This window comes from Stegostoma tigrinum, chromosome 4 (genome assembly GCF_030684315.1).
Source record: "Stegostoma tigrinum isolate sSteTig4 chromosome 4, sSteTig4.hap1, whole genome shotgun sequence".
NCBI lineage: Eukaryota > Metazoa > Chordata > Chondrichthyes > Orectolobiformes > Stegostomatidae > Stegostoma > Stegostoma tigrinum.
The window spans coordinates 5,303,148-5,325,493 of record NC_081357.1 but is presented as its reverse complement, the minus strand read 5'-3'; the positions used below and the strand labels follow the sequence as shown (position 1 = coordinate 5,325,493).

The 22,346-nt window shown below is 42.4% G+C and overlaps 1 protein-coding gene across 1 annotated transcript in view; it reads right to left on the bottom strand.

The window, feature by feature from the left end:
* Positions 1–22,346, bottom strand: part of LOC125452339 (dynein axonemal heavy chain 8-like) — a 1,009,221-nt gene that overhangs the window by 652,971 nt on the left and 333,904 nt on the right. The window contains exon 17 of the mRNA XM_059645685.1: positions 4,978–5,113. Coding sequence (XP_059501668.1) covers positions 4,978–5,113 — 136 coding nt within the window. The remainder of the gene's footprint in view (positions 1–4,977; positions 5,114–22,346) is intronic.

Below are 22,346 nucleotides of genomic sequence, written 5' to 3'. Positions count from 1 at the left end.
TTTCCTGGACCACCCACGCAGATGCAATGGTTAAGAGGGCACAAAAATGCCTCTTCTTCCTCAGGAGACTAAGGTAATTCTGCATGGCCATAGGACCCTCACCAACTTATACTGATAAATAATAGAAAGCATTTTATCTGGATGCATCACAGCTTGGTATGGCAACTGCTCTTCCCAGGGCTGTAAGAAACTACAGAAAGTTGTGAACACAGGCCATCATGCAAGCCAACCTCCCATCCATTAACTCTATCTACACTTCTCGTTCCTGCAGAAAAGCAGCCAATATCATGAAAGGCCACCCCAGTTATAATCTCTTCCAACCGGTTCCTTCAGATGCAAAAGCTTAAATATACATTCCAACAGGTTAAAAAAAAGCTTCCTCTACACTGTTATTTGAAGCTGAATAAATATCTCAAATTTCAAACCTAATGCTGATCTTGCTTTTGTACACCTTCTGTGCAGCTGTAACTTTGTTTGCCTTGCTCTAGGATCTATACGTCCTTGTATGCTATGATCTGCCTGTACCACGTGCAAAAGAAAACTTTTCACTGTAATTAGGAACATGTGACAACAATAAATCAATCAAACAAACAATCAGTATGAAGGAGCTGGTCATCGACTTCAGGAAATAGAGGGAGGACAAGCCCTATCTCTATTAATGGTGCTGAGGTGGGCATCGTTGAGAGCTTCAAGCCCCTAGGAGTAAATGTCATCAACAATCTATCTTGGTCCATGCATGGTGGCGCTATGGTCAAGAAATCATAACAATGACTCCACTTCCTCAGAATGCTAAGGAAATTCAGCATGTCCACAATGACTCAGACCATTTTTTATGGATGCACATGCGAAACATCCTGTCTGGATATATCACAGCTTAGAAGTGCAATTATTCTGCCCAAGACCACAAGCAATTACTGAGGCTTATGAACGCAGCCCAGTCTAACACTAAAACCAGCCTTAATTTCATTGACTCCATCTACACTTCCAGCTGGCTCAGGAAAAGCAGTCAACATAATCAAGGATTCCTCCTACCCCGCTCATACTCTCTTACACCCTCTACCATCAGGCAGAAGATATAAAAATTTGAAAACACATACCAACAGATTCAAGAACAGCTTTTTCCTCGTTGTTATAGAGTCATTAAATCATAGAGATTTACAGATGGAAACAGACCCTTCAGTCCATCTCATTCAAGCAGACTAAACATTCTAAATTCATCTTGTCCCATTTGCCAGCATTTGGTCCATATCCCTCTCAACCCTTCCTATTCATATATCCATCCAGATGACTTTTACATATAGCAATTGCACCAGCCTTGACCACCTCCTCTGGCAGCTCATTCCAGACACAAGTTGGTTGTGGAATTCAAGAAAAAGAAATTCATGGAATCTCTACGAGATTTTTTTTGAAGCAACTTGTGGTAGAGCCCACTAGGGAACAGACAATTCTGAATTTATTGATGCGTAATGAGGCAGACTTGAATAGGGAGCTTAAGGTGAAGGAACCCCTAGAGGGCAGCAACCATAATATGATAGAATCCACCCTGCAGTTTGAAGGGGAGAAGCTTGATTCAGATGTAATGGTGCTATAATTGAGTAAAGGTATATACAAAGGTATGAGAGGAGCCGAGAAGAGTTGATCAACGGAGCCTGGCAGGAAACATGGTGTAGCAGCAATGGCAAGAGTTTCTGGGGGCTATTTGGGAGGAATAGCAGAAGTTCATCCCAAGGAAAAAAATACATACTAAGGGGTGAATGAGGTAATCATGGATGACAAGTGAAGTCAGGAACAGCATAAAAGCAAATGATAAAGCATACAATGTGATGAAAAGTAATGGGAAGCCACAGAATTGGGAAGCCTTTTAAAACCAGAAGATGAAACATGAGGGCAAGTTAGCCAGTAATATAAAAGATTGCAAGGGCCTTTTTTGGATATATAAAAGTTAAGAAAGAGGCAAAAGTAGACCATGGATAACTGGAAAATAAGGGTGAAAAGGTAGAAATAGGGAACAAAGAAATGATATTTCACCTCAGTCTTCACGGTGGATGACACTGGTAGCATACTAGAACTTCAAGGGAGTCAGCAGGCTGAGGTGAGTGCAATAGCCAACAATAAGGAGAAGGTGCTTGGGAATGTGAAATGTCTGAAGATGAATAAATTACACAGATAAAGTGGACTAAACCCCTGAGTTCTGAAGGAGATAGCTAAGGAGATTGTGGAGGCATTGGTGGTGATCTTTCAAGAATTGCTGGAGTCAGAGAAGATCCCAGAGAACTGGAAAATTACTAATGTAACACCCCTGTTTAAGAAGGGAAGGAGGCAGATGGGAAATTAAAGGCCAGTTAACCTGACGTCAATTGTTGGTAAGATTTTAGACTCCATTATTAAAGATGAGCTTGCAGGGTGCTTGAAAGGTAAAGATAATGCAATGTTGAGCCAGCATGGCTTCATCAAAGGGATGTCATATTGGTTTCTTTGAGGAGGTAATGAGCGAGTTATATAAAGGAGAGCCAGTGCATATGATCTATTTGGATTTTCAGTAGGCCTTTGACGAGGTGGCATTCAGGAGGCTGCTAAATAAGATAACAGCAGTTAGAAAAATTACCGGCATAGATGCAGGATTGGTTGACTGGCAGAAGGCAGAACTTTTCTGGATGGCAGCTGCATGCTATATTTGTAGACAACAAAGATCAGTGGCAAGATCGGTAGTGTTGAGGAAGAGGGGAGGCTACAGGATGACTTGGACAGGCTAGGAGAGTGGACAAAGAAATGGCAAATGGAACACAATCTGGGAAATTGGGAGTATTGCACTTTGGCAGGAAAAACAGAAGTGCAGACAATTTTCTAAACAGGGAAAGACTTCAGAAATCTGAAGCACAAAGGAACATCAGAGTCCTAATGCAGTATTCTCTTCAGGTCAACATGCATGTTCAATTGGCAGTTAGGAAGGCAAATGCAATGTTTGCTTTCATTTCAAAAGGGCAAGAAAAAAGGAACAATGATTTACTGCTGAGGCTGTGTAAGGCTCCAGTCAGACCATATGTGGAATATTGTGAGCAGTTTTCAGTGCCATATTAAAGGAAGGATGTGCTGCCATTGCAAGGGGTCCTAAAAAGTTTTACAAGAACAATTCTGGGGATGAAGGGCTTGTCATATGAGGACTTTAGTCTGTACTTAATGCAGTTTAGAAGGATTATAGGGGATCTGCTTCAAGCTTACAGGATAAAGAGAGGCCTCAATAGAGTGGATATGGAGAAGATGTTTCCACTGGTAGGAGAGACTAGAATCCAGGAGCACAGCCTCAGGGTGAAAGGGCAAACCTTTAGAATTGAGATGAGAAGGAATTTATTCAGTCAGAGTGTGGTAAATCTATGGAACTCATTTTTGCAGAAGGCTGCGGAAGCCTACTCATTGAATGTATTTAAGACAGAGGTAGATAGGTTCTTTTTTAGTGAGGGGATCAGGGGTTAGAGGGTAAAAGCAGGAGACTGGGATTGAGAAACGTATCGTCATGTCCAAATACTGGAGCAGACTTGATAGGCCAAAAGACCTAATTCTGCTCCTATATCTTGTGGCTTTGTGGAGTTTAATGGAAAAGGCAGATGAGTTTGAGGCCACAGAGGTACTTAGAGGGAAAGCATTGCTACTACTGAAATATGGCTTCCATAGTTCTCTAAATTCTAGGTTGTTTACAGTGGGGGTTTCAGCAATGGTATTTAGATGAGATATGGTTTGGGAATAAATCAAGGAGGATAGTCACATGTTGATTCAGAAAACAATTGTGAAGAAGCATTATATGCTGAAAGTAAAATGAATTGAGAACAAAAGTACCTTACAGAGAAAATGAATGCTGAATGCCATGGATAGTGTGCCAATGAAGCAGGCTGTTTTTCCTGAATGGCAGCTGAGCCTTTCCAGACATATAGGGTGTATTCCATCACTTTGCTGACTTGTGCCTTGCAGATGGAGTATGAGTTTTGGGGAAACTGAAGCTGAGTTACTCGCTGCAGAATTTCTAGCCTGTGGCCTATTCTTGAAGCCACAGTATGGCACTGGCAGGGTTCTGTTTCTGGTTAATTGTAACCTCCAGGTTATTAATAGTAAGGAAGTCAGCAATGGTGATGCCACTGAACATTTGGGGAGAATGATTAGATACTCTTTTATTACAGCTAGTCGCTATTTGGGCTTGTGTGGTGTAAATGGCTCTTGCCACTTGTCAGCCTAATTCCAGTCACATGTCCTTCATAAGAACCAGGAAGATTGAAACAATTTAAAGGTGATAAAGTGAATGTATTGGATTAGGTATTTGTACTTACAGTCCAGTCACTAGGATCAGATGCATCCAAGGATACCAAGAGAAGTAATGGTTGAAACTGGAAAGCTTAGGCCATTATATTTTAGAGATGTCAAAGGAATGGGGAATTGCAAATATTGTACCCTTGTGCAAAAAATCTATGGAACTCATTGCCGCAGAAGGCTGCGGAAGCCTACTCATTGAATGTATTTAAGACAGAGGTAGATAGGTTCTTTTTTAGTGAGGGGATCAGGGGTTAGAGGGTAAAAGCCTTCCTAACTGCCAATTGAACATGCATGTTGACCTGAAGAGAATACTGCATTAGGATTCCGATGTTCCTTTGTGCTTCAGATTTCTGAAGTCTTTCCCTGTTGGAAGAATACCTCAAAATTGAAATTCTAACTACTTCAGTGGCAGGGATGCTTTTAAAACAATCAATTAAACAACTAATTTAACAAAAGGATGGATCTTTGATAGCACAAAACATTTAAGGCAGTAAATGAGAAAGGTTTAGCAATGGAACAAACAAAGAAACAGGAGATCTGCCTGGCCGAGTTATTAGTAACAGCAAAATGAATGGCAACCAACAGAAAACAAATCTAAGTTCCGGACCCACACAAACTGACTTATAAAATCTATCAAAATATATTGTTCCATTTTGTTAAATTGAATGCTTTACTTACTGTATTGCATGGCTGAAATTTCTTTTATCCAAGCTTTATGGTACAAAGTTTCAAACTTTACTAGTACATAAGCAATTTTGTTGTATTTTCGCACAATGGACATACCCTGTGGGCTTTTGAGAATGTGAGAACTTTTCTGAAATAAAGAAATACATTCTGTCAAGAATTCAGCCAACGTGCATAACTAAAATGACATTTATGATATCACAAGCAGAAGACATTATGAGAAACAATTTAAATGTACAACAAAAACTCACATGTTGGATTAAAGACTACCGGCACCCTGGCATGATACAATACTGCAAAGGGTGTTAAAAGGACGATTGAGGCCAACCATGGAACTGAAAAGGGATTTACTATGTGGGTGAACAGCATGACTGAGGTACTAAGCTAATTCTGTGCATCTGTCTTTACCAAGGAAGATATTGCCGATCAGGCTTTAGAGGAGAAGGAAGCATTTGGTACATAAAACAAAACAAAGAACTGACAAAATCTGAAGCAAAAACAGAAATTGCTGCATAACTCCAGCATCTGTGGAGAGAAACCAGAGTTAACACTGAGTCCAGTGATCCTTCTTCAGAACTGATAGTATCTATTAAAAAAAGATGCTGAATATATATGCTGAAGATGGGTATGGGATGAAAGCAGCTTGCAGAAGAATGGAGATAGTGCCCAGAGAGGGAGAACAACATGTAGGCAGACAAAATGATTGATGATAGTATGCCAGGGAGAAAGAAAAGCTGATAATAGGAGCCATAAGTAGATGAAAATGGGTTGACTGTGCCAAAAGCAGCCCATGCCAAGACAGGGCCTGGGGTGTGGGGTTGGGAAGAAGATGTTCAAGTTCTAAAATTATTGAGTTCAACATTGAGAACTGAAGACTGCAATGTCCTGAAAGAAAATGAGAAGCTGTTCTTCCAGCTTCAACTGAACCTCGCTGGAGCAATGCAGCAAGCCCAAAACAGCAATATTAGCAGGGGAATATAGTGGAGTGTTAAAGTGACAAGATAACTGGAAACTCTGGGTCATTTTTGTGAACAAAACAGAGGTGTTCCATAAAGCAGTCATCAGTCTGCATTTCGTCTCCCCAGTATAGAAGAAACCACATTGTAAGCAGATTGAGTGGTGGTTGAGAGGAGATATTGGGAGTGGAGTAGAAGGGAACCACAGTGTCCCGGAGGAATGTGATAAATTTGACACATCAAGGGTTTAAAAGTGATAAAGTGAAGGTATTGCACTGGCTGTACTAATGAATGATAATTCACCAGAATTCAATGAGATGCATCCAAGAATACTGAGAGAAGTCATGGTTGAAACTGGGGAAGAATCAGCCATAATTTTTCAGAAATATCAGAGACCTGGGAAATTACTAATGTTACATTCCAGAACAAAAAGGATGGAAGGCTATCCTAACAATGACAAGTCTGTCAGTTTAACCTCAGATGTTGGAATACTTTTAAAAATGATAATTTGGGAAGAAACTAATAATCAATTGAGCAAATACAGATTAAATGAGGAAACGTAGCATGGACTTATTGAGGGCAAATCATGTTTTATGAAATTACTCGAGCTTTTTTGGTGAGGTAACAGAGAGGTAGGTGAGGGGAAAATTCTTGATGTAATGTAGACAGACGTCCAAAAGTCATTCATTAAAGTGACATATAACATATTCATGACCAAAGTTACAGTTCATGGAAGTAAAAAGGTCAGTAGCAAGATAACAAAGTGTGAAGTTGGATGAACACAGCAGGCCAAGCAGCATCTCAGGAGCACAAAAGCTGACGTTTCAGGCCTAGACCCTTCATCAGAGAAGGGGATGGGGAGAGGGTTCTGGAATAAATAGGGAGAGAGGGGAGGCAGACCAAAGATGGAGAGAAAAGAAGAGAGGGGGAGAGGAGAGTATAGGTGGGGAGGTAGTGAGGGGATAGGTCAGTCCAGGGAAGACGGACAGGTCAAGGAGGTGGGATGAGGTTAGTAGGTAGGAAATGGAGGTGCAGCTTGAGGTGGGAGGAAGGGATAGGTGAGAGGAAGAACAGGTTAGGGAGGCGGGGACAAGCTGGGCTGTTTTGGGATGCAGTGGGGAAAGGGGAGATTTTGAAGCTTGTGAAGTCCACATTGATACCATCAGGCTGCAGGGTTTCCAAGCGGAATATGAGTTGCTGTTCCTGCAACCTTTGGGTGGCATCATTGTGGCACTGTAGGAGGCCCATGATGGACATGTCGTCTGAGGAGTGGGAGGGGGTGTTAAAATGGTTTGCGACTGGGAGGTGCAGTTGTGTATTGCGAACCGAGCGGAGGTGTTCTGCAAAGCAGTCCCCAAGCCTCCGCTTGGTTTCCCCAATGTAGAGGAAGCCACACCGGGTACAGTGGATACAGTATACCACATTGGCAGATGTGCAGGTGAACATCTGCTTAATATGGAAAGTCATCTTGGGGCCTGGGATGTGGTTGAGGGAGGAGGTGTGGAGGCAAGTGTAGCACTTCCTGCGGTTGCAGGGGAAGGTGCTGGGTGTGGTGGGGTTGGAGGGGAGTGTGGAGCAGACAAAGGAGTCACGGATAGAGTGGTCTCTCCGGAAGGCAGACAAGGATGGGGATGGAAAATTGTCTTGGGTGGTGGGGTCGGATTGTAGATGGCGGAAGTGTCGGAGGATGATACGTTGTATCCGGAGGTTGGTGGGGTGGTATGTGAGAATGAGGGGGATCCTCTTGAGTTGGTTGTGGCGGAGGCGGGGTGTGACGAATATGTTGCGGGAAATGCAGGAGACACAGTCAAGGGCGTTCCAAAGTTGCGGCCCTTGAAGAACGTGGACATCTGGGATGTGCAGGAGTGGAATGCCTCATCCTAGGAGCAGATGTGGCGGAGGAGGAGGAATTGGGAATAGGGGATGGAATTTTTGCAGAAGGGTGGGTGGGAGGAAATGTATTCTCAGTAGCTGTGGGAGTCGGTGGGCTTGAAATGGACATCGGTTTCTGGCTGGTTACCTGAGATGGAGACTGAGAGGTCCAGGAAGGTGAGGGATGTGTTGAAGGTGGCTCAGGTGAACTTGAGGTTGGGTTGGAAGGCGTTGGTGAAGTGGACGAACTGTTCGAGCTCCTCTGGGGAGCAAGAGACAGCGCCGATACAATCATCAATGTAACAGAGGAAGAGGTGGGGTTTGGGGCCTGTGTAGGTGCGGAAGAGGGACTGTTCCACATAAGCTACAAAGAGGCAGGCATAGCTTGGGCCCATGCGGGTACCCATGGCCACCCCCTTTGTCTGTTGGAAGTGGGAGGAATCGAAAGAGAAGTTGTTGAGGGAACACTCTCTCCGTGACTCCCTTGTCCGCTCCACACTCCCCTCCAACCCCACCACACCCGGCACCTTCCCCTGCAACCGCAGGAAGTGCTACACTTGCCCCCACACCTCCTCCCTCAACCACATCCCAGGCCCCAAGATGACTTTCCATATTAAGCAGATGTTCACCTGCACATCTGCCAATGTGGTATACTGTATCCACTGTACCCGGTGTGGCTTCCTCTACATTGGGGAAACCAAGCGGAGGCTTGGGGACTGCTTTGCAGAACACCTCCGCTCGGGTCGCAATAAACAACTGGACCTCCCAGTCGCAAACCATTTTAACTCCCCCTCCCACTCCTCAGACGACATGTCCATCATGGGCCTCCTACAGTGCCACAATGATGCCACCCAAAGGTTGCAGGAACAGCAACTCATATTCCGCTTGGGAACCCTGCAGCCCAATGGTATCAATGTAGACTTCACAAGCTTCAAAATCTCCCCTTCCCCCACTGCATCCCAAAACCAGCCCAGCTTGTCCCCACCTCCCTAACCTGTTCTTTCTCTCACTTATCCCTTCCTCCCACCTCAAGCCGCCCCTCCATTTCCTACCTACTAACCTCATCCCACCTCCTTGACCTGTCCGTCTTCCCTGGACTGACCTATCCCCTCCCTACCTCCGCACCTATACTCTCCTCTCCACCTATCTTCTTTTCTCTCCATCTTCGGCCCGCTTCCCCCTCTCTCCCTATTTATTTCAGAATCCTCTTCCCATCCCCCTCTCTGATGAAGGGTCTAGGCCCGAAACGTCAGCTTTTGTGCTCCTGAGATGCTCCTTGGCCTGCTGTGTTCATCCAACTTCACACTTTGTTATCTTGGATTCTCCAGCATCTGCAGTTCCCATTATTTCAGGTCAGTAGCAACATGGGTACAAAATTGGCTAAATGAGAAGGCACAAGTAGTGATGAGCATTTATTTTGAACCGGAGGAAGTTACAATGGCAGGGGTTGGTTCAGCTGAAGACAGAAAGGCTGTTAAATATTGGACAAAGTCAACTAAATCTGAACATTATTGATGACATGGAATCATTTAATTGGAACACCTTTCATTAGTAGTGAAATGAAAATGCTTTTATGCCTTTCAAGCTGGTGGACTTGTTTTTACATGGGTAGAAACATTAGCTTTTACTTTATTTACCTTCAATTACTGTCAAGACTGTGGGCCAATGCATTTGTGTAAAACCACAAAGTGACTTCAGAACTCCATGTGCCACAAGCTTGTTATTTAGGCAAAAGCAGATCAATGAAGTAAATGCATGACTTGAGGGTTGATGAAGAAGGGAGGGGTTTATATTTTTAGGACATTGAGATCACATTTGGGAGATGAGAAAGCCTTTCAGAAGAGATGTATTTCACCTGAGCAGAAAAGGAATTAATCTCCTGGCTGAGACAGGAAATAGCTTTGTGGGACTTTGATCTAAACTTAGAAATCTGCTGTGGGGTGGGGACAGGGATCCAGTTTTGAAAGTACCTGAAAGGGTAAAAGAGATAAGATGGGATGCAAAAAAAAAGTGAAGGAAGACTTGAGTATGGACAGTGAACAAAGAAATGGTTGCTTTTCAATGGGCAAGAGAAAGTGAACAAGTAATTGCTCTATGGGGATATGACATACTACCATTGACAGAAACGTGCTTCAAGCCAGAACCGGACTAGATAGTTAACATCCTGGGTTATAAGGATTTTAGTAGAAACAGGGTAGGTAAAAAGAGAGGTAGTCTTGGTCAAATATAGCATCATTGTCCTTGAATGAGATGTAGTTCCTGAATTAGAATCCAAATAGTTGGAAGTGAGAAACAGGAAGGGAACGGTGACCTTATGCATATTTATTATACATTTCTAAATAATGGGAACAAAGTTGAAGGATGTATTTGTAGGCAAATTATGGAAATCTGCAGGACAAATAGGGTTATGATAGTTGGTGACTTGGGTAGATTGGGAAAAAGGTTGAGTGTGGGGCACACAAGGGGAGAAATTCCTGCAATGTGTGCAGGAAAGCTTTCTGGAATCCTAGGGAGGGAGCTGCGCTGAATCAATTCTGAGGAAGTGAGGCAGGCCAATTGGAGAATGTCTGCGTAGGACAGCATTTGGGAAATAACAATAATAACATAATAAGGTTACTAGTAAGTTGGAAAAGTATTTTTAAAAATCAGTCAATGGTTAAAATCCAAGACTATAAAAGGGAAGATTTTAGGTGTCCAAAAGTTGAACTGCATGTTGATTGAAAATGCATTTTGGTGGATAAATTAGTGGATAAACAAATGAGAGAATTTCAAAAGACAGATGAATAGGGCACAAGCTAGGTACATGAGAAATAAGTAAGGTATATCAAAAGATACAGTTCTCTGGACAACTAAGAATAATGATGAGACAATAGGGAGGAGAAAGGAGACATTTGAGAAATACTGGAATAATAGTAGCAATAGAAATCAGAAAAAGTATCTCAAGTGCAGGAGAGAGGCTAAGGCTGGAATAAGGTAGGCTAAGACAAAACATGAGGAAGTGATAGTAGGCTGCACTAAAGAATAAGGTAAATTGTTGTACAAGCATATTAACATCAAAAGATTAGTGAAGGATTGATGAGGGCCAATAAGGAACAAGCATAGTAAGCTGCTCACTGAACCAAAGGATATAGCAGAGATTCAAAACTAATATTTTGTTTCTATCTTTAAAAATTAGAATGTGTTGACAATGACTAGTTGAAAACGTGGGTGTTGAGCAACTGAGAAGTACAGGTGATAGATAAAGAAACAGTGCTATAAAAGCTGGCAGCAGTCCAGGTAGAGAATTCACCAGACTTGAATGGGATGCATCCTAGATTGCTGAAAGATGTAAAGGAGTGAATCGCAGAGCTATTGGCAGAAATTTTCCAGGCCTCTCTGAACACTGGATTAGTCCGAGGAGACTGGAGGGCTGCAAATGTGACATTGTTATTGAAGAAAGGGGCAAAGAATAATGCAGGAAACTACACATCTGAAAACTTAACATCAAAAGTGCGAACATAGAACATTACAGCACAGTACAGGCCCTTCGGCCCTCGATGTTGTGCCGACCTGTCATACCGATCGAAAGCTAATGTATAACATAAATATACATTTGGAGAAAAATAAGTAAATATTAGACTGTGAAAAGGGCTTGGTCAAGGGCAGCTCATGTCTGTAACTTAATTGAGTTTTTAAAAGTGTGATGCCAGCAATGGATGAGGGTAGTGCTGTGGATGTTGTATATTTGAACTTACAGAAAGCATTTATGTGAAGGTGATGGCATTGTGGTATTATGGTTAGATTAATACTCCAGAAACTCAGCGAATGTTCTGGGAACCCAGATTTGGAAGTGCAATGGCAGATGGTGCAATTTGAGCACAATAGAAAATTTTGGGAATTTAGAATTCCATTGAAGACCATGAAACCATTGTTAATTGTCAGAAAAACCCCGTTGGTTCACTAATGTCCTTCAGGGAAGGAAATCTGCCATCCTTACCTGGTCTGGCCTACAGATGACTCCAGACTCATGGCAACGTGACAGATTCTCAACTTCCCTCTGAAATGGCCTTGCAAGCTGTTCAGTTGTTTCAATTGCTCTCCCAGTTTTTGACACTAGCCCCCAGAGTTTAATAAGAAGGACTTTGCAGAATCAATAGAACTGTTTTTTGCAGTTGTCTATTCTGGTGTCTAGTTCAATGCTGGTTGGTCCATCTGGTTTAATTCCTTTTTTGATACTTCACAGCAACATTCCCCAGGATCTTACCATTAAGAGTATATGATTTGCCTCTCCAAAATGCAGCACTTCACGTTTATCTGAATTAAACTCCATCAGCCACTCCTCTGCCTATTGGGCCATCTGATCAAGGTAACTTGCTTCACTGTCCATTTCTCCTCAAATTTTGGTGTCATCTACAAACATACTAACCATATCTCTTCTGTTCACATCTAAATAATTTATATAAACGATGAAAAGCAGTAGAACCAGCACTGATCCTTGTGAGACAAAGTGCAGGTAGATGTGATTAGTGTAATTTGGTGTTTGTCAGTTGGCACAGTCATGGTGGGTTAAGGGGCATAAAATCAAGGTATGATTTTAGACTCTGTCTCCTCTAAACCTTCTGCCTTTACCTGAAATGTATGCCACCTTCCCATCCCGGTCATTGAGCCCTCCATTGAGGAGAAAAGTTTCTTCCAATCTAACTCTCTATAAATCTCTAGGAAGGAGATAAACTAACTATGGTTAGTCAAGGAAGCTAAGGGCAGAATCAGATTGAAAAAGATATACAATGTGGTAAAGACTAGTGTTAAGCCAGCAGATTGGAAAAGTTTTAAACACCAATAAAAGATGATCAGAAGAATAACAAAAAAGAAGATAATAAACTTTGAGTGGAAACTTGCAAGTAGTGTCAAGAGGAACAGCAAGAGCTTCTTTAAGTGAATAAAAATGAAGAAAGAAGCCAAAGTGAACAGTGGCCCCTAAGAGGTAATAATAATAGGGAACCAGGAAACGGCAAATGTCCTAAGTAAATACTTTGCATCAGACATCACTGTAGAAGACAGTAATAGCACATCAAAATTATGAAATATTTAAGGGGAAGAAGAATGAGAGGAAATAATAAAATAATTTGTCACCAGAGGAAAAAGTGCTAGGAAAACGAATGGGACTAAAGACTTGTAAGTTCCTGGACCTGATTGAATGCATCCGAGTATTTTAAAGGAAGTAGCTACAGGGATAACAAATGCATTGGTAATAATCTTCCAAGAATCCTTAGATTCTGGAAAAGTTCCAAAGGATTGGAAAACCGAGAATCCACATGACAGATGAGGAGGTGCTGGAGGCCTTAAAATTAGAAAAGTGGATCAATTTCCAGGACCTGATCAAGTGTATCCCAGGAAGCCAGAAAAGAAACTGCACAGCCACTAGCAGAGATACTGATATCATTTACAGCCAGGGGTAAGGTGCCAGAACTGGAGGGTGGCTAATGTTGTGCCTTTATTTAAGCTGTAAGGAGAAGCCTGGGAACTTTAGACTAGTGAGCCTGACATAAGTGGTGGGTGTGCTGTTGGAGGGAATTCTGAAAAATAGCATTTACATTGTATTTGGAGAGGCAAGGACTGACTAGGAATAGTCAGCAAGGTTGTATGCTGGGGAAATCATGTCTTACAAAATTTGAGTTTTTCAAGGACACAACCAAAATGATCGAAGACAGCAGATGTTATCTACATAGGCTTTACTTGAGCCTTTGACAAGGTTCCACACGGTACACTAATTAGTAAAGTTAAATCACATGAGATTCGGGGCGAGCTTGCCAATTGGATAATAAATTGGCTTGATCGTAGGCAACAGAGGGTGGTGGTGGAGGATTGTTTTTCAGACCGAAGTCTTGTGATCAGCAGTGATCCACAGGATCAGTGCTGGGTCCACCGTTCCCTGTCATTCATACAAATGATTTGGAAGAGAATTTAGCAACTATGGTTAGTAAGTTTGCAGAAGTCAACAGAATTAGTGATATAGTGGACAGTGAAGAAGTTATCTAAGATTACAAAGGAAATACTGGTCAATTGGGCCAATGGGTTGCCGAGTGGCAAATGGAGTTTAATTTCAATAAATGCAAGGTACTGCATTTTGGTAAGACAAACAAGGGCACAAGTTTCCAGTTAATGGTAGGGCTCTGGGTAGTGTTGTTGAGCAGAGAGACCTAAGATACATAGTTATTTGAAAGTTGCGTCACAAATAGATAGGGTGGTTAAGAAGTCATTTAGCACACCTGCCTTCATTGCTCATACCACTGAGTATAGGAGTTGGGACATCATATTGATGTTTTACAGGATGCTGGTGAAGCTACTTTTGTAATACTGTGTACAGTTATGGTCACCCTGCTATAGGAAGGATATTATTAAATTGTAGGATTCAGAAAGGATTTACTAGAATGTTGCTGAGACTCGCGGGTTTGAATTATAAGAAAAAGCTGGCTAGGCTGGGACTTCTTTCACTGGACCGTAGCAGGTTAATTTGATATGTTTTGACTTATTACTGTTACATGTACCTATGTACAGTGAAAAGTTTTGTTCTGCCTGCAGTACAGGCAGATCATAACTCAAAAAGATCATAGGGTGACTGAACAGAGCAAGGAATGCAAAATTACAACTACAGAGGAGCTGGACAAAAAGCAAGATCAACTTCAGATTTGAAATTTGAAAAGTACATTCAGAAGTCTAATAACAGTGGAGAAAAAGCTGTTCTTGAACCTGTTGGTACGTGTGTTTATGCTTTTGAATCTGGTGCGTGATGGAAGAGACTGGAAGAGATTAAAAATTGGGGTGGGGAGTCTTCGATGATTTCTCAGTGGATGGAAGGTTGTCTTACATGATGGTCTGGGCTGTGTACACAACTTTCTGTAGTTTCTTACTGACCTGGGCACAGCAGTTACCGTACCAAGCCATGATGCATCCAGATAGAATGCTTTCAATGGCACACCTATAAAAGTTGGTGTATGACATTATCGAGGTTTATAAAATCATGAGGGGCACCGATACGGTGAATAGTCAATGTCTTTTCCACAGGGCAGGGGAGTTCAAAACTCAAGGGCATAATTTTAAGAAAATAGCAGAAAGATTTAAAAGGGACTTGAGGAACAACTTCTTCACACAGATGTAGTTCATGTAGGAATGAATGCCAGTGTAAATGGTAGGTGCAGATACAATTACAACACTTAAAAGACATTAGAACATAGAACATTACAGCACAGTACAGGCCCTTCGGCCCTCGATGTTGTGCCGACCTGTCATACCAATCACAAGCCCATCTAACCTACACTATTCTATGTACGTCCATATGCTTATCCAATGACGACTTAAATGTACCTAAAGTTGGTGAATCTACTACCGTTGCAGGCAAAGTGTTCCATTCCCTTACTACTCTCTGAGTAAAGAAACTACCTCTGACATCTGTCCTACATCTTTCACCCCTCAATTTAAGGCTATGCCCCCTCGTGCTCGCCGTCACCATCCTAGGAAAAAGGATCTCCCTATGCACCCTATCTAACCATCTGATTATTTTATATGTTTCAATTAAGTCACCTCTCAACCTTCTTCTCTCTAATGAAAACAGCCTCAAGTCCCTCAGCCTTTCCTCATAAGACCTTCCCTCCATACCAGGCAACATCCTAGTAAATCTCCTCTGCACCCTTTCCAAAGCTTCCACATCCTTCTTATGATGCGGTGTCCAGAACTGTACACAATACAGTTACTACATTCTTACAAGTACATGAATATGGGCCAAATGGACACAAGTGGGAGTTGTTTAGTTTGATAAATTTGGTTGGCATGGATGAGTTGGACTGAAGGATCTGTTTCCATGCTGTATGAATCTATTACTTTATGACTCCATAATACATTTATTCAAAATGAGGAGACAACAAAAATGAGGTAACACAAAGAAAACTTTATTCCCTTCTTTTTTTTATATAAATCCTGTTTCTTTTAAATATGGAAAATGGTCTCACAAGTGGTTGCACTGAGGCTTCTGCTGGGTCACATAGTTGTCACATCTTAGTATCTTAGCTTGGAAATCAAGATAGACAATGAGTTTGGTTGGAACTAAGAAATAGTAAGGAGAAACAATTATTGATCAGAGTTGTTTATAGAATACCAAACTACAGGGCACATTATAAAGCAGGAAACTGGAGATTTGGAATTTAGAATTAAGTTTTATTGTCATGTGTACTCCAATATAGGGATACAGGAATATAATGAAAGGTCACCATTCCAGGCCCCATCTTATGTACAAATGTATCAAGATATAAATCCTGAAGTATGAAAGAGAAGAATAAAGAAGTAAAGTTAAACATTCAACACTACAGTTATTTTTGAGTGTTAAACCATTGGCTTGGATCCAGGCTCTTCTACACTGACAGTGAGACTATCACTAGCATGAAGCATGCAGCCCACCTCAAACCCCTTCACCCTGATGCTGCCACAGAACCGTGTCATCATTCTTCGCACCACATTGTCTCCACAGATGATGGCACCGTCATTAGTCTGTGCTGGACCAATCTTAACAAAGCAGCCACCCCTGGTGCTGCCAGGCCCTGCGCCAGGCACTGGACCCAAACTTGCCTCCATCCACCACTGCTGCTGGAAACAAACTTTGCGTCCAACGTGCTGGACACCATGTTACTGTCTAAGCTCTCCACAGAAGGTAAGTAAAGTTAAAAGATTTTCAAAAAGCAGAGAAAGAAGAAAACAAAATTCAAAACGGACATATTCAAGAGCCCGCACGCTGTGCTGCTACTCCACCACCATCTCGACCAGATGCATGCAATGTGGGTAACACAACGAAAATGAGAGACTTCAAAACATGTAAAAATTAGGTCAATGAAGTTTGTGCTAATATTGCGCAGAATGAATTCCTGAAGTGTGCATGAGATGGATTTCTGTAAAAATATGTTGAGGAGCCATCTAGGGATAACGATATTTTGGATTTGGTGTCATATCATGAGAAAGTGCTAATTAATAACCTTGAAAGGAGCATTTAGTAAATAGTGACCAGAATATAAAAGAATTTTATTTGAGGTTTGATTGAGACATGGTTCATTCTGAAACCAGGATATCAAATGAGAGCAAAGGAACTACCAGGGTGTGAGAAGCAAGCCGATTACATTGGATAGTAAAATGCATTAAAAACTTTGACTAGCAATGGGTACTATTTAGTGAAATGTAAAGTCACCATAGTACTACTCTCTCATTAGAGAGAGATGACTGGTGGTAAGTTTCCCCTGAGGGTCACCAAATATCAGACGAGGAACAAAGTTGAAAAAGCAACAGCTTCACAGTGATCAGAGATAATGGGAACTGCAGATGCTGGAGAATCCGAGATAACAATGTGTGAAGCTGGATGAACACAGCAGGCCAAGCAGCATCTTAGGTGCACAAAAGCCTACATTTCGGGCCTAGACCCTTCATCAGAGAGGGGGATGGGGAGAGGGTTCTGAAATAAATAGGGAGACAGGGGAGGCGGACCGAAGATGGATAGAGGAGAAGATAGGTGGAGAGGAGAGTATAGGTGGGGAGGTCGGCAGGGGATAGGTCAGTCCGGGGAGGTCAAGGAGGCGGGATGAGGTTAGTAGGTGGGAAATGGAGGTGCGGCTTGAGGTGGGAGGAGGGGATAGGTGAGAGGAAGAACAGGTTAGGGAGGCGGGGACAAGCTGGGGTGGTTTTGGGATGCAGTGGGGGAAGGGGGCGAGCTGGGCTGGTTTTGGGATGCAGTGGGGGAAGGGGAGATTTTGAAGCTTGTGAAGTCCACATTGATACCATTGGACTGCAGGGTTCTCAAGCAGAATATGAGTTGCTGTTCCTGCAACCTTCGGGTGGCATCATTATGGCACTGCAGGAGGCCCAGGATGGACATGTCGTTTAAGGAATGGGAGGGGGAGTTAAAATGGTTCGCAACCAGGAGGTGCAGTTGTTTATTGCGAATCGAACGGAGGTGTTCTGCAAACGGTCCCCAAGCCTCTGCTTGGTTTCCCCAATGTAGAGGGAGCCACAACGGGTACAGTGGATACAGTGTACCACTTTGGCAGATGTGCAGGTGAACATCTGCTTGATATGGAAGGTCATCCTGGGGCCTGTGATAGGGGTGAGGGAGGAGGTGTGGGGACAAGTGTACCACTTCCTGCGGTTGCAGCGGAAGGTGCTGGGTGTGGTGGGATTGGAGGGGAGTGTGGAATGGACAAGGGAGTCACGGAGAGGGTGGGGATATAAAAAGGTCTTGGGTGGTGGGGTCGGATTGTGGATGGCGGAAGTGTCGTAGGATGATGCGTTGTATCCGGAGGTTGATGGGGTGGTATGTGAGGACTAGCAGGATTCTCTCTGGGCGGTTCAGCCAGTGCAGGAATTGAACCTGCATTAATGGTATTGGTCTACATTGAAAACATTAAGCTGAACAGCTGAGCTAACTAACCGCCAAGTACTAACACAAGATCAACAACAAACATACAAGGTACAAACACCCAAAGGGAGAGCTGACATAGCCATTATTAAATAAATTAATTAATTTAAAAATGCATTTGATTGAAGCAATTAGCTGAAAAGAATACCAGAAATATTGATAAATCCAAGAGTTATGATAATTTAGAACACAGGAAATTAGGCCTATGAAACTGAGAAGTAAAGTGAAGACAGAATATGAATATAAGCTAGCAAGGGATATAAAGGAAGACAGTAAAAGCTTCTATTGAGAAAGATTAGCAAGGAAAGTGTACAACCATTACAGATGGAGACAGAATTTATTGTGGAGAACAATGATGGAGAAACTAAATAGTTACTTGCATCTGTCTTCACAGAATAAAACACAAAAAGCTCCCAGAAACATGAGACAACCAAGGAACTTGTGTAACTATACAACTAGCAGAAATCAGTATCAGTTAAGAAATTGTATTTTTTAAAAAATATTTGGATTAAGGGTTGAAAATTTTCTTGGGCCAGAGTATAACTCATTCAAAGTTAACTTTCTACTTCCAGAGAGTCTGCAAGGTCACGTTGACTACATGGTGGCAAATTTAGCCCCATTACTTATGGAGGGAAGAAGAGGGATCATGTCGAACTACTGACTTTTAGTCTAATATCAGTAGGAAGTAAAATGTTGGAATCTACTCTCAAGGCTGTAATAATTGAACATTTAGAAAAGAATTGCATATTTGGGCAACATCGATTTATAAAAGGAAACACAAGATTGACAGGCCTGTTGAAGGTTTTTGAAGATGTTGGTTACAGACTAGGCAAGGGAGAACAAGTGGATTTGGCCCATTTGGATTTTCAGAAGGCTTTTGATAAGGTTCCATACTGGAAGTCAGTGAACAAAATAACAGTGCGCAGGATTGGATTGATAATTGGTTACTAGAAAGTAGAAAGTAGAGAAAAAAATCTCAGGATGACAGGTTAAAGTCATAGAGACAGAGATTCATACAGCACAGAAACAGGCCCTTTGGCCGAGTCATCCATGCCAACCATCTTCCCTAAACAGAACTGCCTGCATTTGGCCCTTTTCCTGTAAACCCTTCTATCCATGTGCCTGTGCAAATATGTTTTAGAGGTTGTAATTGTACCCACCACTACCACATTCTCTGGTAGTTCAATCCAAAAATGCCTCACCCATGCCCCTCAGCTCCCGCTTGAATCTTTCCCTTTTCAACAAAAATATGCCCTCTAGTTTTAAGTTCTCCTACCTTGGGATAAAGACCTTGGCCATTTATCTTATCTGTACCCCTCATAATTTTATAAACCTCTATTAGGTCACCCATCAGTCTCACACACTCCAGGGAAAAAAAGTCCCAGCCTATCCAACCTCTTCTTATTGCTCAAACCCTTGAGTCTCAGTAAATCATTTTCATTTTCACATGCTGAAATGACTTCCTTAAGTGTACTTCTACACCTTTTATACTCAAGGGATTCACTAACTCCAAATTGTGTATACCTGACATATGCCTCTTTTTTTTCTTGACCAGAGTTTAATTTCTCTTGTCATCCATTACTCCCTAGTCCTGCCAGCCTTGCCCTTCACACTAGCAGAACACGCTGTTCTCATCTTGCTTTCAAAGGCCTTCAACTTCCCAGATATCCCTGTACCTGCGGACAGCTTCCACCTATCAATTTTTGCAAGTTCCTCTCTAACACCATCAAAATTGGCCCAGTTTAGAACTTTAACTTGCAGACCATGCCTATCCTTTTCCATAACTATTTTAAAAATAAAAGAGTTGTAGTCACGGTGCTAAAGTGGTCCCCACTAATACCTCAGTCCCTTGCCCTGCCTTATTTCCCAAGAGAAGTTAATATTTGTCCCTTCTCGAGTAGGACCATCTACATTTTAATTGAGAATGTTTTCTTGACCACTTTTAATAAATTCCTCCCCACCCAAGTCCTTAACACTGTGGCAATCCCAGTTTATGTATGGAAAGTTAAAATTCCTTACTATTACAACCCTATTATTCTTATAGCTATCTGCAATCTCCCTACATATTTGCACCTCAATTTCCCATTGTCTGTTGGGGTTGTCTATAGTATAATCCTCTCGAAACGATCACCCCATTCTCATTTCTCAGTTCCAGCTGAAATAACTCCATGAAGGTCGGTATCTCATACCTAAGTTACATGTGCACAGCACATGGCACTGACCAGCTAACTAGCCAGGGCCTTGCATGAGCAGAACCCCTGACACTTCTGCTTATATCTATCAGCCAAGGCTCCCTGATTAGACCAGTTTAACAGCACCAATCGGGGTACTCATTTTCTATAAGGTCCACAGCTAAACTCATTTCGATAATTACATCCCTCCCCATTTAAATCTTGGGAACCAGCTCTGTTATTTTTCCTGTAGCTTCTTCTGGGGCATTTGCACATCAGGTCAGGTTCCTCTGACTCTGAATACTGGTGGTATGTACCAGACGTAAGCCAGCCTCTTTTGCCTGGAGCACCTCGGCTGAAATTCATCCTTTTCTTCAGGCGGTAATGACATCAAGACTGCAACATCTGCCATGTCCATCTCATCCACAAATGTTTTTGGGTGCTAGGCAAAGGAGGAGAATCCATTGGTACTCACAGCTGTGGCTGCTATCCTGAGGGGCTGCATATGTTTTGTTCCTGCCCCGTTTGTGAGTCAGCAACTTTCATGTATTTCACACAATTGTTCACGACGACCTCTCCTATCTGAACTTTATACATCATGGGACCTGATCTGGCATTGACAATCACCCTTTCCTCTGCAGGGCCATTCCCATGGTTTTGACACCAAACTTCATCCCCTGAAGTAAAGTGCCTCTCTTGCTTCGCAGAGTTCTGTGTCCAGCATTGGCGTTCCCGATGCCATTTCAGGAAGGGATTGGTAAAGATAAATGTAGGTCCCCTACAGACAGAAATGGGAGAATGTATAGTAGGGGACAAATAAATGGCTGAGGAACTGAATATATAATTTGATTCTGTCTTAAAAAGAGGACATCAGAATTATTGGAAGATGCAAGAATTGCGAGAGAGAAGATCTGAGGGAAATCAATATTACTCGAGAAATGGTGCTGGAAAAATTGTCGGGATTGAAACCCGATAAATCCCCAGGGCCTAATAACATATATCCCAGCGTATGTAAGGAAGTAGCTCTAGAAATAGTGGATGCATTGGTGGTCATCTTGCAGGATTCTACAGACTCTGGAAAAGTCCCTGCAGATTGGAGGGTGGTGAATGTCACTCCAACATTCAAAAAGGGACATAGAGAGAAAACAGGGAATTTTAGACCAGTACGCATAACATTGACAGTGGTGAAAATATTTGAATCCATTGTCAAGGATTTTATTGCGGAGCATTTAGAAAGCAGTGGCAGGATCAGACAGAGTCAGCGTGGATTTCTGAAGGAGAAATGCTTGACAAATCTGTTGGAATTCTATGAAGATGTAACTAGTAGAGTTGACAAGGGGGAGCTAGTCGATGTAGTATATTTGGATTTTCAGAAAGTGTTTGACAAGGTCCCACATAAGAGATTAATGTGTGAGATAAAGTGCTTGTATGGTTTAGAAGGGGTGGACGCTAGGAAGTTGTTTCCGTTAGGCGGGGAGGCTAGGACCTGTGGGCACAGCCTTAAAATTAGAGGGGGTAAACTTAAAACGGAAATGAGACGACACTTCTTCAGCCAGAGAGTGGTGGTTTGTGGAATTCATTGCCGCAGAGTGCAGTGGAGGCCGGGACGTTGGATGCCTTCAAGGCAGAGATCGACAAATTCTTGATCTCAAAAGGAATCACGGCTACGGGGAGAGTGCAGGGAAGTGGTGTTGAAATGCCCATCAGCCATGATTTAAATGGTGGAGTGGACTTGATGGGCCAAATGGCCTTACTTTCACTCCTATGTCTTATGGCCTTATGGCATGGGACTGGGGGAAATGTATTGAGATGGGCAGGAAACTGGTCGGCAGAGCAGAAACAAACAGTAGGAATTAATGAGTCCTATTCAAATTGGCAGGCAGTAACTAGGGATGGTGCTGGTACCCCAGCTCTTCACCATATATATTAATGATT